This window comes from Molossus molossus, unplaced genomic scaffold, assembly GCF_014108415.1.
Source record: "Molossus molossus isolate mMolMol1 unplaced genomic scaffold, mMolMol1.p scaffold_m16_p_20, whole genome shotgun sequence".
Taxonomy (NCBI): domain Eukaryota; kingdom Metazoa; phylum Chordata; class Mammalia; order Chiroptera; family Molossidae; genus Molossus; species Molossus molossus.
The window spans coordinates 16,111,554-16,129,335 of record NW_023425356.1 but is presented as its reverse complement, the minus strand read 5'-3'; the positions used below and the strand labels follow the sequence as shown (position 1 = coordinate 16,129,335).

Below are 17,782 nucleotides of genomic sequence, written 5' to 3'. Positions count from 1 at the left end.
AACATAAAAGCAACATATCCAATTGTATAAATACGTGAGTTTTCATAACTAGACTTAAAAGCCTTAATCTTGCCTGAAGGCAAAAGCAAAAAAGTAACTAAATTAGCTTTATGATATTCTAAAATACCAAAGAATTCATAATGGTTTCCTTTGTAACAAAATGCCATTTTCCATTCTTTAAAAATTATTTAAAACAAACAATAAAAACTGTTCTCAACACCATGGACATTATCAAGATCAATGAAGATGAATATAAGACAAAGTAAAATAAACAAGCACCCTCTTTTCTGCTCTAACAAAACCCAAAGGCTCACACAAAACACCATTTTCCTTGATGCAGCAGAATGGATCCCAGGTGCAGAGACAGACATGGATTTCCCACCAGCCCCTCTGGATACGAAGCTAAAGACTTTTCTTACCGACTTCAACAAAGAAAGATGACAGCAACACTGGCGAAGTCTCAACAAATGTGACAATATGTGGACGGTGCTGGATCTCTGTGAGTCTTCGGCCACAGAGTGTCCAGGCCCACTGGACCCAAACTCCTGTGCCACTTCAGGAAGGAAAACACACCACAGGAAACAGTAAGGGTTTAAAACAGAGAAATATGGGAACGAAACAAGAACTAAATGATGCTATTTTAAACTTTTTTGGCCCTGGCCGGTTTGGCTCAGCGGTTGGAGCACTGGCCTGCGGACCAGAGAGTCTCGGGCTCGGGTCCCGCTAGGGGCATGTACCAAAAATAAATAAATAAATAAATAAATAAATAAATAAATAAATAAATAAAAATAAACTTCTTTGATCTGTGACTCAATAATAGAGTTATAATTCACTTCTATACCAAATAAGCCAAATGAAATGCTGGTTTTCTTTACAGAACTACTTATATTTAATAGAGATTTTGAAAATAATTAAGAAGAAGCTCAGGTTACCAGGACTGACACTTAAAGATCAGTGTATTATACTTTGCTTTGAGATTCCGAGCAGAGGTCAAGTCTCTGCTCCCAAGAATTCACCACCTCCCACTGCTGTGATTTTATAAATATGAGTTCACATTTTCATTAGTTATTTATGAGCATCCCACTGCTTACCTCTACTGAATGGATTATCAGGGCTTCGTCCAGACTGGTTGTCTCCTCTTTCCTGTCTTTTTAGATAGGACTGTAGAGCTGACCTGCCTCAGATCAAAAAAGAAAACGTACATATAATGTTTGCTACAACCAAATATGTTTACAGTGGTCACTGCTCAACTGTGCTTGCCTTTAAAAACTGTAAGAGTGGCCTTTAAAAACTATGAGTGGACTTGTTAGCCCTGAATGGTTTGGCTCAATGGTTAGAGTGTGGCCCACAGGCCAGAGAGTCCCAGATTCAGTTCCTACTAAGGGCACGTACCTCGGTTGTAGTTTGTCCAGGCCCCCGTTGGGGTTGTGTGGGTGACAACCACGCAATGTGTCTCTCTCACATCGATGTTTTTCTCTCTTTCTTCATCCCTTTCTCCCTCCCGCTCTATCTGAAGATAAATGCAAAAATGTCCTCGAGTGAGGATAAAAAAAATAAAAGTGAACTTGTTAAATGATGTCAGGTTCATAACAAACATTGGCCAAAGGTAACAAAAAATAACTATTAAAAAAACCCAAATCATATTTAAATGATTAAAAATAATATATCAATATAAAATGTTAAAATATGTAATACTAATATATAATATACTGATATGTTGATATTATTAATTAGTGTACTATATTATTATTATTTATTGATAAATATTAGTAAATACAAGGTATACAAAGAGAAAAAATATACTCATGCTGGAAGTGAGAGGTGGTGGGAGAATAAATCTAGAATTCAGGGAAGGAGAAGAGTTTTACAGAAAGTGCAAAAACCAGATGACAAGCAGGTTTTTTAAAGGTTCCAGTGAGATGCTAGGTAACAGGTCAAAGGTCAAAGAGATGTAATTTCCCAATATGGCCCCATGAGGACCAGATGACCTGGTGCAGTGACCACACTCTAGCACTTCTTTGCAAGGAAGCCAATGAAGAGCAAGTTTAAAGCCTTCAATGAATAAGTGAGACAAAGGTGAGCTGGGTTAGCGGTAAGGAATAAACAAGGAAGATTATAAGAAAGGAACACAGCCTGGCCAGTGTGGCTCAGTGGTTGCACATCGACCCATGCACCAAGAGGTGGCTGGTTCGATTCCTGGTCAGGGCACATGCCCAGGCTGTGGGTCTGATCCCCAGTGAGGGGCATGCAGGAGGCAGCCAATCGATGTTCTCTCTCATCGATGTCTCTCTCTCTCTCTCTCTCAAATCAATAAAGAAAAAAAAGTACCATAAATACAGTTTGAGAAAACTTGACCCTCAACTCACTGCTAAGCAAGGACAGAAAAACAACAGTACATGTGAGAAGGTGCTTCTTCATGGCACACACCTCGATCTTGTAAAAAGGACACTATAAACAGCCTCTTCATCTTCAGAAAGCTTTAAATGGTGCAACTGAAATTTACGCTGGGGCAGCATCACCTGGAATATTAAAAAAAAAAAAAAGCAGTTGGGATGAAGTTATACAAATTAACTGAATGTTACAGAGTAAATTCCCAGAGTTGACACTAGAAATTTAGTCAAGGCTGGACAGCAGCTTCCACCATTCCCTAAAAATAGGGCTGCTCTGACAGGTGCAGGACAGCAAGCCCAGGGCCCCTACCTAGGAGAACGGGAGACTCCGAGCAAAACAGATGACTGTTCAACCCAAGACAAGGACATGGTCACCATCCTTCCCTGGCCTCCCTCACAGATACATATAAATGAGATTACCAAGGGCTTGCCAGTGGAGTCCAGCTGGTCTTTTGTTCTCCGCAGCAAAAGGCTCTTGGTTAAAATACTTAACCGCTCACCTCCTTTCTTTGTACCATTGTCAACATGGCTCCTCCACAGATTGAACTCATCAAATGGAGAACAACGGAGAAATCTTTTTTGTTGGGGGAGAAGAACAGAGAGTAGGGAAGGAGAAGTGTGTGAGGACAGAGTATAGGGTCCAAGAAAGACATCAGATGAAAAAAAAAATTAGATTTTCTGTTACATCTATCATTCCATCATTTTTTAAAGTGAATTTCATAGCAAAGCTCTGCTAGACAGATCAAAAGAATCCAGGTCAACAAAAACCACATTATAAAACTGTGACTTTTCCCATTAACAATGTCTGTATCGTCACAACAGGATATACAACCAATAGCTGCAATTTAATCCTAAAGTTTCAAAGGCTGGCAAAGAAATTCCATATCCTCTTACGGCTGACTTTAATAAAAGCAAGTATTTTAAAATCAGCATTCTTTTCTGTTTGCTTCAAATAAATTGTAGTCCTGACCCCAGGCCATATGCTTTAAAGCAGAAATAGCCCAAAACATTCACTGGACTGAAGAAAAATGACTTTAATTTGTTTCCTTTAACTTAATCTTTCCTATATTTTCCCATATATAGCGGCTGAATGTAATCAAAGTCCTATATCAGCCAGTCAATCAACAGATTATTTTTCTCATAAATATTAATTCTTTTGCCCTTTAAAGATAGCAGGCTTGCCATCTGCTACATGAGATAACCTGGCATACACCAGAGCTTTATTTATCATGAGATCTGAAATAATTATGAAGGGTTACTGACAAGGTTCACATTTACATAATTCCAAAGAGTTTACTCACTTTAGCAGTGAATACATGTCCAGCAGGTTGTTCTGAATGGGGGTTCCAGTGACAGCCCAACGGGCACGTGCTTGTAGCTTACACACAGCTATAGAAGTCTGCACTTGGGGGTTCTTAACATTGTGAGCTTCATCCAGGATGATTCGTGCCCAGACTATTCGAAGCAAAGGTGCTGAGACACGCTGGAAGAAACCCAACAACAGTATGAAAAAATGTGTATGTCTTCAAGAAGATAAGGGGAAACAAGAAACAAGTACTGAGGACCCACTCTTAGCTTCAAGTTTGTTTTTTTTTATCCTTACCCGAGGACATTTTTTCATTTTTTGTTCAGATAGAGTGGGAAGAAGAGAGAGAGAAACATCGACATGAATGGAACACAGTGAGTAGCTGCCACCCACACGACCCAACCAGGGCCGGGGACAAACTGCAACCAAAGTACATGCCCTTAGCAGGAACCGAACCTGGGTCTCTCTGGACCGCAGGTCGATGCTCTAACCACTGAGCAAAACTAGCCAGGGCTTAGCTTCAAGTTTGTGGGTACACTGAAATAAGCATTAAGCCTAAGAAACCAAGAATGGAAACTCAGTGGGTAAAAATAAGCAAGTCATTTGAGAGCCCCAATCCTTGAATTTAAAATGCTTAAGATTAAAATGTCTTCTAATTCGAGTTTTCATTTATTCTTTCAATCTACTTTTGAGCAATGGCTATGGGTTGGGACCACATTAGGTGCTGACACTGCAAATTCACTCAATCGATGAAATAGTTACTAAATTTTACTCAATTTACAACAAAATTCACTAAAAATTTACTAAAAGTCTACTTTTCTATGTAAGAGTCTAAGCCGGCCCTGGCCGGTGTTGCTCAGTGATTAGAGCATCAGCTGGAACATAAAAGGTTCATAGGTCCAGGTTGCAGGTTTAATCCCCAGGCCCAGTAGAGGTGTGTGTGAGAGGCAACCGATCAATGTGTCTCTCTCTCATTGATGTTTCTCTCTCTCCTTCCCTGTCTCCCTCCCTTTCACTTTCTACAATTCAATGGAAAAAATATCCTCGGGTGAAGATTAACAACAACAAAAAAAAGAAAAGATACTAAGCCAGACAAAAGGACAGTTCCTACTCTCAGAAAGCTCACAATCTATCAGGAAAGAAAAGCAAGCACCAAGATAACCACAACAGTGAGTGTATAATAAGCCCCACTGTGTCAATCAGCACATGACAGTAGGGACCTAGTCCTATTCACTGCTGTACCCATAATACCTGAGATAGCAGCTCAATATTTGCTGAATAAATAAAGTGCTGTGACATAAGCACAGAAGATGCATTTAACCAAACAGGGAGGCAAAGCATTCGGGTTAGAGGGAGAACAAGGCACAACAGCGTGACAGCATGGCAGAGCAGTACGTGTGTCTTGGTATGGCTGAGCAAGAGGGGCCACAGGGAAGGCTGGGGTGTAGGTGATGAGGGACATGCAAATAGGATAAAATCATAAAAAGCCTAATATATGATATTAAAAAATTAAGGTTTTATCCTGAAAGCAATGAGGAATCACTGAGGAATCTGCAAAGTTAATCATCTGCAAAAAGTCAGAGTTGGTCATAAGATGTCTCCATTCTAGAGATCTTACCAAATACAGAATCTGTGAATATTCATGTTAAATATGAGTTCCTGGAACAACACTGTATTTTCAGAGAAAAAACTCCATAATCACTTATACAATAAAGCCTCTCCCCTAGATCACTAAGACTCCCGTGGGTAGTCAGGGGTTTTCCCTGGTTATCATTTAGCCTCTGGCCCATCTGCAGCCTCGTTATTTCAAACCCTTCTCCTGGGAGGTAGAGAGAGGCGGGGAATGATGGCCTAAGAGCAAAATACTAGTACTAAAATACCAGTCTTCACACAAATATAAAAGATATCCTGAGAGTATATACCACAGACCCTAAAAACTGCAACAAGTGCCCTGGCCAGTTTGGCTCAGCGGTTAGAGCGTCGGCCTGCGGTTCAGAGACCCGGGTTCGGTTCCCGCTAAGGGCACGTACCTCAGTTACAGTTTGTCCCCGGCCCTGGTTGGGTTTTGTGGGTGGCAGCCACTCAATGTGTCCCTTTCGCGTCGATATTTCTCTCTCTCTTTCTCTTCCTCTCTCTCCCTCCCACTCTATCTGAACAAAAAATGGGAAAATGTCCTCAGGTGAGGATTAAAAAAAACAAAACAAAAAACTGCAACAAGTGAGGCTTTTCTAGTATAATCATGTGAGACACCATAACTGCAATGTAGTTACCATTAGTTCTAAAAAAAAAAAAAAAACAGCTAAATACTGTGCCAAACTTCACCCTTGATCACTAAGGAGGCTATATAGAATAAAAGAGAAGGGACAGAGTCCTTCATTTCCACAGGTGGAGTGGCTATGACATCCCTGACCTCACAGGAGGGTACCTCTGCTACCTCTGATGCTGTGACAAGACTCGAGTTAAAGGAGGCAGGGTTCCACCTCTCCTTCCCCGGCAGCCCCCAGCCTCACCTCCTCACTATGGTTTGTGTCCGGGACCTGTTCCTTTTGCTTCTTGGTAGGGATCTCCTTGGCCAGAAGGCTATAGGTGGTGATCACGATATCATATGTAGAGAGGCTGTGTAGATATAACACAAAATGGTAAATGATCCCCCTGTGACTCTAACCACGAGAGGCAGAGTTGATCTCTTTATAAGAATTCCTATGGCTGGAAGGACAGATGGCAGAATTCATTCATTCATGTCCTTCATCAACACGTGATTCTGGAGAGGCAAACCTGACTCACTTGGCTTCCTTATCTCTTACCTCTGATCATTTTTACAGTGTACTCACTATAGCTAGAACAGCCTCCCTCCTCCCATCCAATGAGCCATAAAGGAAAACCTGCTGGGCTTGTATTAACCTTGATAATATCTGGCCAGTACAGAATATAGGGGAGGGTTGATAACTAACATTTTAGTAGATGCAATTTACTTCTAAATGATTTGACATAGATGATGCTAAAGCCCCAAGGATGTAAAAGACACTCAGAGCAGTCTGGCTTTCATCAAAGGTGCTTTTTCTCTTCTGTGTTCTACAATGGACTTGTAAACACCCATTAATCTAGCTTTGACATTTGAATATAATCATGCCGTAAACTTTCAGTTTACTTGCCAAGACTTTTTACATGTAAAGATTCTTAATGAAAGGCACCAATCTTTTCTCAAAGAAGCTTAATACTGTGCACCTGAGAGAACCTCCATAAATATTTCTGATAAAAATGATATGCCTAATTCAGAGGGGCAGCAATGACTACACGTGGCCTTAGCATCATATAAAGTATAACAGATGATTCTAGTCAACTAGTACACTCTGAATACCAAACCAGGTATGATCAAAGTGCAAATCCAACGAGATGCAATTTACTTCTAAACAAATATCTAAAACGAAGGCAAGCCACTTACAGTCCTCTCTGCCGGAGGAGCATGCCGGCCTGCTGCTGCTGCCCTGACACACTCAGCCTGCTGACGCGACTCTCGGTCATGACAGTTGGTGTATATCTTAAGGGTCACCAATCTGGCAATTACCCCTGAAAGACTACTGCCCTGTTCTTGAGGAGATAAAACATTCACTATCAGAGGTGGTCGAGAGAAGTGGAAACAACTCTGTTCTTAACTAGATTAGCAAGTATTCAACCCAGAGCTGCATACCACAGTGAGGAACAAATAACCACATTCTTTAAAACCAAAGGACAAAGACTAGGACTCAATTTAACTCTGGGGAAATATTTCTGTCCTCCTTCCTAAGCATTCCTCCTCAGGAATTCAGTTAGGTCTAATCCTAAACTCTTGAATCGAAACTTCTTATTCACATATGAAAAATATAGTCATAAAAATATAATCAGCCTATATCAACTAATCATTAGTATGGTATCAAGATGCTCTGTAAGACTGGGCTAGCTCCATTCATACTAACAGAAAAAGAATGTGAGTTTGGAATGAGAATTCATAACCATGGAATAGCTGTGGCCAGCCTCTTCTACAGGGAATGAAACTGCTACCCGGCTAACAACTCGGGCGTCGCGGGCCTGCTCACATGGCAGCTTGTTTTGTGGACAGTGACAAGGATATAGCAAAGGAACACCACTTTCTCTCAAGAGTTAACTCCTAATACAGGTGAAGGCTGTCTGGTGATGAGAGTACCTTTGGTCTTGACAATACCACTAGTCCCGACTAAATGAAACCTCAGGGAAAGCAGGTACGGTCAATATGGCCTCTTAAGCCAAGATGCTGAGAACCTCTTAGTGACTGCAATATTTTTGCACTTACACTCTTGCACGTTGGTCCCGGTTTGGCCCATGATAGAGATAGACTCTTAGCTTGTTGCTGCTCACACGTTTCTCCACCTCCTTTTTCCAGTGATGGATCAGGGAAGCAGGACAGATGATAAGTGTTCCATGGGAAGTAAATTCAGTGGAGTCTTGAGAGGGGGGGTGGGAAACCAACACCTTGTTACACCCATTATACAGCCTTTAACTTCTTAGAGGCATAACCTTTCTCTCGACTGACTTTATTCCTGAAATCATATTTTTAACAACTGCTGCTCTTATTTCTATACATAGTTTACAGTAGAATAGGAAATGGAAGAGATGGTCTTTTAACTCAAAACACTTCATTACTTCTTATTTTCCCATATAAAGCTGTCAGACAGAGAGGCTAAAAAAGAAGAGGAAAGTAGGTAGTATGCAACCTGTCTTCAAAAAAAAAAAACCCAGTGCACTGGCAGTGGCCAGAAGGTAGAAGGTTAGATCATAAACTCGTCTTGGGCTTTATGGGGTAGTATTACTATTTTTCTCTGAAAAGCATTAACTTAGTTGTATCTACATTAAATATAAGTACAATTTTCCTGGCCAGTGTTCTCAGTGGTTAGAGCGTTGGCCTGTGCACGGAAGGGTTGCATGTTCAATTCCTTGTCAAGGGCATGTACCTGGATTGCGGGTTCGATCCCAGGCCCCAGTTGGGGTGTGTGCAGGAGGCAACCAATCAATGTGTCTCTCTCACAAAGATGCCTCTCCCTCTCCCCTCCATTCTCTCTAGAAAAATCAATGGAAAAAATGTCCTTGGGTGAGGATTAACCAAAAAAACCCAATATATATATAAATGTAAACACAAAAACCCCTAAGTTGAGCAAACATTACTTTGGAACCAGTTAGTGATGGAGCATTTGTACCACTACCCCACATCCCCTTGTGTATGTGCGTGCACGTACGTGCATGTGTGCATGAGTGTTATGTGCGTGCATACACATGCTGCTACTTCACACAAGGACACAACAGTGGTCATCGGAGGCTCTGAGAGTAGACAATCACCAATTTTTTGAACTATCTAACCAACTGAGAAATGTACTGTGTATATGGCAACTTACATGTAGTCTTGTCTATAAATCATACATAGGACTTTTTAAGGACTTACACAGTCATTACATTTTAAAACCAGAGGTTGAAATAAGATAGAAATCATCTGGAATCTGGAAACTTCTGGAATTTCAGAAACATGGAAAATAGCTTCTGCTATGGTGGCTAAAATCTGAGTTTGTAACAGGTCCTCCTTAAAATAATAATATATTTACTAATTTGGATCTATCCTGTAGTTATATCCTAAACATTAAGAAAGTAATCATCATGTTTAGATTAAGTCTGCTAGAGCCTTAGCTTTCTCCATAAAATATTTCTAGTCATAGGTAAAACCAAGTTTATATTAAAAGAGAAAATGATCACTTAAATTAGCATATTCAGCATCAGAAATGATACCATAGGAAAGTAGTCTAACACTAGATTTCCAATAGATTAATTAAATATGACCAAAGGTGTACTTTTGTAGCTTAAAAATTTCCACTCTCCACTGGCTCAAATGATTGATGTAGAAAATGGCAGGCCACGAAGGCTGTTGAATACCATCTTTGGAAAGCCAAGTCAAGGGCATGTTTTTGTCCTTTTTGTTTTTCTCTTGATCCTTTTGGGTCAGAATGAGTGCAATCATTGTCAGAGTTTTTCCTAATCCCATGTCATCCGCTGGAAAATAAAAACAGGAGAGTTCATTACTTAAGGCAAAGAATCAACTCAGCTTCAAGAAAAGAAATATATTTTACTACCTACTTTACTGGTGCTTCCACATTTCTGGAGCTACAGTTAACACAAAACAGTCCTCCATTCCCTTAATTTATTCATCAGAGAGAGGTAAGAAATTAACATTCCTTAAGAACTGTTTTTGTGCCAGTTGCTGAACTTATCCAATTTACTATTTATACCCTGTAAAATATTATCCTCATTTCAACAGTTTAAATAATCATTCCAACATAAGCAAAAGTAAAATGTCACAGCACAAATTCTAGTTCAAATTCTGGCTCTGCTGCTGTGCAGAAAGAGAAGTAAACCAGCCATCCATTGAGATCCTTGCTTACAAGGATGACCCTTGGCTGGCATCAGGGAACTTGGATTTAAGGAGGGGTCCCACCATTCCCTGAACTGACAAGAGTGACTCGCTGTGCTTAACCTGCTTGTACAAACAACATGATTTATGCTGAAACCCTGCTTTCCCTCTGAGAGTATGGAATTTACACACACACCAAGTTGAAGCTGCCTATTTAACCAGCCCCCAGTGAAAACCTTGGGCATTGAATCCCTAACAAGCCTCCCTGGTTGGTGACACTTTACATGTGTTATCACATCGCAGTGCTGGGAGAATTAGTATGCCCTCTGTGACTCCCATGGGAAAGGCCTCTGGGAGCTTGTGCCTGGCCTTCCTCTGGACTTTACCCCAAGTGCCTTTTCCTTTTGTTGACTTTGATTTGTATCACATCAAAATAACTTGATTATTACTATTTTTATTTTGTAATACATTATAGCTATGAGTATGACTATCCGATGTGCGTCCTCCTAGCCTATCATCAAATCTGGAGGTGGTCTTGGGGACCCCAAAAACAGCCACTTACTAGCCATAGTGGACATCTGTCATATTTTCCAGAAGTTGAGCACTATGAAAAGTTTAGTCTGAGTCGCCAAAGCAGAGCCTGAAACACTTGCTTCCTAGGCTCCAGACTACATGTACTCACATAAGACTTGATTCAGATGTAAGCAACTTGTGAAAAGAGTCTCTCTATGAAATCCTTTCTGCAGGAAGGGGTGGACACAGAAATGTCTGATTTGGGGGTGGCAGTGCCTGATAGAACAAAGCAGCTGTGACAGTTTCCACAAGGCACTGGCTTATTACGTGGCTTTGGGCATTGCTCCAAGCAGTTTGGCCTTCAGCCTGGCTCTCCACACGTTCCAGAAGTTCTGTGGGCCACCACAGAACAAACTGTCTCTGCCTAATCAGCCAGAGTCAGCTTCTACTGCTCGCAACCAAGACCTGACAGATCACACAGCTGAGCATTAACCATTCTTAACCTCAGTTTCCTCATCTGTAAAAGGGGACAATAACCTCATAGAACCTTTGAGAGGATCAAAGGAAACAATACCATAGTATATTTGTTGGCTCTTTCCATAATACCAGACTTACCCAGAATTCCTCCTGGTGGCTTCTGATTTTCTCGCCATAGTAACCAGGCTAATGCCTGCTTCTGGTGCAGTAGCAAAGGGACCTGACAAAAGCAATAACCAAAAGTTAAGTATAAATTCCTCATGAGAAGCTATCCTGGATCTGGCTATAGGGAGGCCACATTCTACTCTTATTTTCTATTAGTGATCCTCCCAATATTCTAGATGTCATAAAAGCTGCCTTTTTTACCTTGAAGTCCTTGACTTCACCATGTCACCTAGGGTATCCGTACGTACGTCCTGGTCAGCCCAGGACAGTGTAGTTTACACCTATTGTCCAGCATGTCTATTAAGAGCCCCATTCCGCCCTGGCCGGTTTGGTTCAGCGGTTAGAGCGTCGGCCTGAGGTCCGGAGAGACCCGGGTTCGGTTCCCGCTAAGGGCATGTACTTCGGTTGCAGTTTGTCCCCGGCCCTGGTTGGTCGTGCGGGTGGCAGCTGCTTGATGTGTCCCTTTCACGTCGATGTTTCTCTCTCTCTCTCCCTCCCACGCTATCTGTACAAAAAATGGAAAAATGTCCTCGGGTAAGGATGAAAAAAAAAAGAGCCCCATCCCTCACCCTCAAGTGAGAGTCCTGGTTAGTCTGCTCCATCAGCCAGAGTTTGTTTCTACTGCTTCCAACCAACACCCTGGACTGGTCACCCTGCTTTCACTAGCTGTTCTGTTGGCTTTTCCTTATTATCTCTTAAATTTCCCTCTCTGTAGCCAACATCCCAGTCTACAATGTCAGCCATACTTTTCAACAACCCTTTAACTGGCACCCTTCTCTCCAGTCTTTTCTTACTCTGGTTTATCTTACACTCCATGACAAAAATAATCTTCATAAAACCCTGTTCAAAATTCTACATTGATTCCATAATATCTCTTGAGCTAGTGTGATCTAAGTTCCTTCACCAAGGCCAGGCGCCACAGCAAGAGTCTTCCGACCCGGTAACGTCACTGGCTGCTCCCAGCTCAGGTACTGATGTCACCCTGCCATCAGTTATTAACACCAATCTCCGTATCTTCCCTCTAGCCACCACTCCTTCTAACTGGGGCGTCTGGCTTCCACCATCCCAGCTATCTTTAGGCCTGCAGCTTCACGGCACAAAGTGGGCAGGCATGAAGTAACCACTGACCTAGAGTGAATTTTCCTTTATTTTGAATCCCTTTTGCACTTTATATACAGTCCACAGTACCTTACAATGCATTTATCTTCGTCTTTAGGTCATTTTCTATTGTTTCATGTATGTTATGCATGCACTTTCACAAGTTCTTTAAGAGCAGCAATCCCTTTGCATCCTTGTGGCACCGACCCAAGGTCACCCACCCACGGTCATTAAGTAGATCTGCTACTGCTACAGAAATAGAGAGCTGACTCTTGAAAAATGCAGGGGTTGGGTGCGCAAACGCCCATACAGTCAAAAACTCCACATATAACACTTAATTGGCCCTCCACATATCAATTCCCAGCCACGGATCAAAAACACAGCTGACCCTTGAACAATGCAGATCTGAACTGTGTGGGTCCATTTATATTTGGATTTTAAGTGTAAGTGGATCCACGCAGTTCAAACTGTGCTGTGCAAGGTTAACTGTATAACTTTATGACTTTAAAAAAAAGTGTTTTTTTCATTTCTCACTGCTAAACAGAAAAGGAGAAAACAATGCAAGGGAAGCCACTAAAGCATTATCTGTAGGAAGCACATCAGAATGGTGCTCCTCTGAGCCGTCTCACAGTGGTCACTGGGACACTGTCATAGGACACTCCCTGGCTCACCTTCAACCCAGTTGGATCCTCTGCCACAGCTGTCTCACCCGGACATGTCTCAAGTGATTGATGCAGCTCATCAATGGCGTCACTTATGATTTTCCGCACGGTGTGAAGGTGACCTTGGTTCTTAGGGCCTGTATACAGAGAGGTGTTACCTAAAGGTGTCACAAGTATCACGTCCTGGCTATCGCTGTAAAAAGGCAATTGTTATTTGCCAAACGATGGATTTGTATGAACTAAAAATTTTTTTAAATTTATTTTCGATTATAGCTGACATACAATATTGAACTAAAAGTTCCTGCCTCCAGATTCTTCTAGCCCCACAGGCTCCTCTAACCCCATTCTGTTTATTTGTCTGGTTTTTTAAAAATCACATAATAAAGGACAAAATAATAGAAAGTAAATGAAAAGATAAACCATCATATTTTTGGTAAGTTTATTCCAGCTTAGAAGAGGTGGCAGAGGAAAAGATAAAGCCATCAGTATTTTAGAAAGAAAAGATCCCTGGGGCTGGGCGCAAAGAAGTTAGTACAGAAAAGGTGAGGCTTGGGCAACAGAGAGGCCCACCCTGGAGCGCATGTCACGAGCTGACTGCCCTGCACCAGGGAATACTTCTTGCTGGTGCCCACTCATTCTAGAGAACGTCTAGTGAAGTCAGTTAACCAATGCAGGCACCTCAGCTGCTTGCAATTTTAGGGATGAAGTATTCAAATAAGAGGTTTCTAGATTAACCATTTAAATGTTAAAATATTTTTGAAAGGAAAACTATTTTAATATAATTCTTTCCAAACCATTACATGCTTCCTGACCTTAATAATCTAATATAACCCTGGCCGGTTTGGCTCAGTGGTTAGAGCGTCAGCCCTCAGGCCTAAGGGTTGCAGTTTCAATTCCCAGTCAAGGGCATGTACTTGGGTTTCAGGTTCAATCCCTGGCCCCGGTTGGGATCACGTAGGAGGCAACCAATCGATGTGTCTCTCTCATATTGATGTTTCTCTTTCTTTTTTTCCCTTCCTCCCTTCCACTCTATCTAAAAATCAATGGAAAAAAATATCCTCAGGTGAGGATTAACAATAAAAAATAAAATAATAATAATCTAATATAATTTAATTTTCCTCTAGGTGACTCAGTCACCATTATGAGTATGGATGATCCTGTAACACAGTAACATTCTCAAAACATTCCTATGCAGCCATGACTACTATGCTACTTTATTTATTTTTCTTCATTGATGCTAGAGAGAGAGAGGAAGGGAGAGAAAGAGATAGAAACATCGATGAGAGAGAATATCGAATGGCCGCCTCCTGCATGCCCCATACTGGGGATCGGGTCCATAACCTGGGCATGTGCCCTGACCAGGAATCGAACTGGCAACCTCTTGGTGCATGAGTCGACGCTCAACCACTGAGCCACACCAGCCAGGCTACTATGCTACTTTAACAAATATGTTTTCTCTCTCCCCTTTCAGACTACTGCTCAACTTTCTCCCCTATCTCCTTTTTTCTTCCCATTTGCTTTTTTCTCTACTTTTCCCTTTCTTTATCACTAGTTCTCATTTGGGAGAAAACTGGCTTTAGCTTTGCTGGTCACTGCCAGCCAACCTGAGCTCCTGTCTCATGATCAGCATTCCAACCGATCCCATTATGTATTTGAGGCTCCCTTGGAATCCTCATTCTGCAGTTACTACTAAAGTCATCGTTTTCTGGGAAGCTCAGGATGAAAACACTCAGCTATGTAGGGTGATACTGCTCTTGGTGAGTCTATCGGCTCCCAGTCTTCAGTCATGACATTCCTCTGTCTTAACACACAGAGGGAATACAAATATATCTGCTGGCCCACCTACTTCATCATGATGTGAGTTCAAGTTTTCATTCACATTTAGTAGATGACTCCTATTTGCCGGCCACTGGGCTGACTGATCAAGGTCTGTGAATAGGCAGACACAGTGTCTGCCCTCACAGAGATCTAAACAACACTGTACAAAGCTCAGCCCAGCATCGCAATCCTTCTTACATAGGCAACTTACAACTCAGGAATGGCTTCCCCCTTCATGTGGGCACAGACACATGTGCTAGGCAGAATTTTACCTCCTAGGTGTAGCTCTTCACAACGGGGCCAGGCCCTTGGATCTTACCTCCGTAGCACTGACTGGACTGTCCAGCAGCTCCCTGGCAGGCAGCCTCCAGTCCTAGCGAACCCAGAGGCTGGACAGCCCGACCCTGGAGAGGTTTGGGTGGCACCAAGTGGGGAGGGACAGTGGTAGTTCTGGTGAAGTTACTCTGTTGTGGTACTTTAGTGTTACTCTTCTCATCAATGCCTGTTCAACAAACAAGGGAAGAACAAATTAAAGTTCAGAAAAGTAGAGGAATTATATGTGTGAGGTGAGGAAAAGAGAGAGTGGGATGACCACCATTCCAGTGAGCTGGGGAAGGCTTCCTGGAGTGTAGCATTTAAACAGGTGCATAAAATAACGGGAAAGAGAGTTGAGTCCACAGGAAACAGGAGAAAGTTTTTATAAATTACAGGTGTAATTTAAAAGGAAGCTCAGAAACAGATAATAAAAGGAGTCAACATTCTTTTTTTTTTTTATCCTCACCCGAGGATATTTTTCCATTTTTTGTACAGATAGAGTGGGAGGGAGAGAGAGAGGAAGGGAGAGAGAGAAACATCGACGTGAAGGGACACATCGAGTGGCTGCCACCCGCACGACCAACCAGGGCTGGGGACAAACTGCAACCGAAGTACATGCCCTTAGCGGGAACTGAACCCGGGTCTCTCCGGACCGCAGGCCAACGCTCTAACCGCTGAGCCAAACCGGCCAGGGCAGGAGTCAACATTCTTTATCAAGATGCTTTCTCGAATGTCTCTTGTAAAGTTCATGCAAACCCCGAGTTCTGGGGCCTAGCCCATTTTACCTTGCTCTGGAGAGAGGGCGAGAGCACCAAGTGTTTCCTCCAACTCCTGGATTTGCTTAAGTAACTTCTGACCTTTGTCTGGAAGAACATGAATGTTCACTGATGCCAGTGTGCTCTGAAAAACAGGTCCAATAAAATGGATCACTCCTCTCCAGTTGTTAGAAAGATAGCTTCAGATTAAAATACCTAAAATGCTTCCCTGGCCAGTTTGGCTCAGCAGTTAGAGGATTAGAGTGTCAGCCTGTGGACCAAAGGGTGTCGGGTTCAATTCCCGGTCAAGGGCACATACCTCAGTTGCAGATTCCATCCCCAGCCCCTGTTGGGTTGTGCTGGAGGCAACCCATCAATGTATCTCTTTCACATCAATGTTTCTCTCTTTCTCTCCCCCTCCCTCCCACTCTATCTAAAAATCAATGGAAAAAAAGTAAGAATTAACAACAACAACAAAAAACCCTAAAATGCTAAAACTCTGAAATTATGGTCTTTTAACTATATGTGTGAAAACCAAAACTTTTCTTTTTTTCAACCCAGCTGACTTACCAATCCTGAAAATACAAACATAGGAAAAGGCAGATATAAACACCCACCTATAAAACTTTGCTCACATTAACATCTTTAACTCATTTATGGAGTCCCTAAGGTCTCCCATAGTAAGCAGAGCTCTGACCTTCAAAACAACACAAGGCAGCAGTTACCTTCTTCTGTTTCAGTTGTGTTGTGAGGTATGCACGTTGGGCTGCTGGGTCTGAGGGTTCTACCACCTTCTTAGAAACACCTGAGGCAGGAGACACTTTTCTTTGCCCAGTTTGACCAGGGAATGGAAGGTTCTCCTTCTTCTGTGAGTCTGAAATCACGTCTAAGACTGAGCAGTTCCCTGGCCGAGAGGAAACAAAAACAACATCATCTTCCTCACTGTCATCACTGCTTGTGTCCACTTCTCGCCTTTCTCTGAGGGAAGGCCCTGCAGCTGGTGGCACAGACTGGGCGGCCGGTCCTTTCGGAGCAGGTGCGCGACGGGGCTCTGACTGTGCCTGGACATGCCCCTGGGGCAGCCTCTTCTGGGTGGTCTGTGTGCTCGGGTCATCCTTTGCCTTTGTTTCTCTAGCCTCCCAGCTCTTGGGCTGCTCCTTGCTGAGATGTTCTGCTTCCAGGGGCTTGTTCATTGGGTTTTGGCTGTGAACAATTTGAGGCAAAGGCTTGGTTTTCTTTTCTCTCTGAGGTTCTGATTCTTTTTGGACATGACTCCCAGCATTTGGTTTCTCCTGAGGAGACGTAGATGGTTTTCTCAGCTCATTACCATGGCACTGCTTGGACTGAATCTCAAAAGGGTTTCTTTTGTGCCTCTCTTCAGTCTCCTTTGCTTCACACCGAAGCTCTGTTTTCTCCCCTCGCGGCTTCTCTTGACCTGCCAATTTTTCCTTTACCACCAGGCCAGATGAAAGATCTTTCTCCATCCAGCAGTTAGATTCAGGATTCTGTTCCTTCTTCTGACCCAAGAGTGGGTCTATCTTTTCCCTTTGCTTCTTATCAGTCATCTTTTTCTCATCTTCACCTTTGATGAACTGTTTCCACAGAGATGGTTCTTGATTCTTGTCCAGTACCTTGAACGGGTTTCTCTGCTGGATGGAAGGATAATGGAGTGGTGCAGATGCATGCTGAGACTTACTGGTTATAGAATGCTCTTTGGAATTAGGATCCTACAGGACAAAGAACATAATTTTAATATAAGGTATTAATACAAACTTCATGTCTAGAATACCTTTTTTTCCAGAAGAAATGGAAACAGAGTAAAAGCAGTCTAATATTTCTGAACATGCTTAGGACCATCACTGCCTCTAGAAAAGACT

The 17,782-nt window shown here is 42.3% G+C and overlaps 1 protein-coding gene across 2 annotated transcripts in view; it reads right to left on the bottom strand.

Annotated features, from left to right (window-relative positions):
• The window catches only part of TTF2 (transcription termination factor 2), a 46,440-nt gene that overhangs the window by 10,280 nt on the left and 18,378 nt on the right, over positions 1 to 17,782 (bottom strand). For both annotated transcript variants that reach the window (XR_004960938.1, XM_036272671.1), the window contains exons 5-17: positions 16,631 to 17,632; positions 15,936 to 16,050; positions 15,155 to 15,337; positions 13,027 to 13,154; positions 11,231 to 11,312; positions 9,628 to 9,744; positions 8,003 to 8,153; positions 6,207 to 6,312; positions 3,692 to 3,873; positions 2,811 to 2,964; positions 2,428 to 2,519; positions 1,092 to 1,174; positions 420 to 553 (exon numbers count right to left, since the gene is read on the bottom strand). Coding sequence is in view for 1 of the 2 variants with exons in the window: in XM_036272671.1 (XP_036128564.1) it covers positions 420 to 553; positions 1,092 to 1,174; positions 2,428 to 2,519; positions 2,811 to 2,964; positions 3,692 to 3,873; positions 6,207 to 6,312; positions 8,003 to 8,153; positions 9,628 to 9,744; positions 11,231 to 11,312; positions 13,027 to 13,154; positions 15,155 to 15,337; positions 15,936 to 16,050; positions 16,631 to 17,632 (2,529 nt within the window). In the remaining variant the exon portion in view is untranslated. The remainder of the gene's footprint in view (positions 1 to 419; positions 554 to 1,091; positions 1,175 to 2,427; positions 2,520 to 2,810; positions 2,965 to 3,691; positions 3,874 to 6,206; positions 6,313 to 8,002; positions 8,154 to 9,627; positions 9,745 to 11,230; positions 11,313 to 13,026; positions 13,155 to 15,154; positions 15,338 to 15,935; positions 16,051 to 16,630; positions 17,633 to 17,782) is intronic.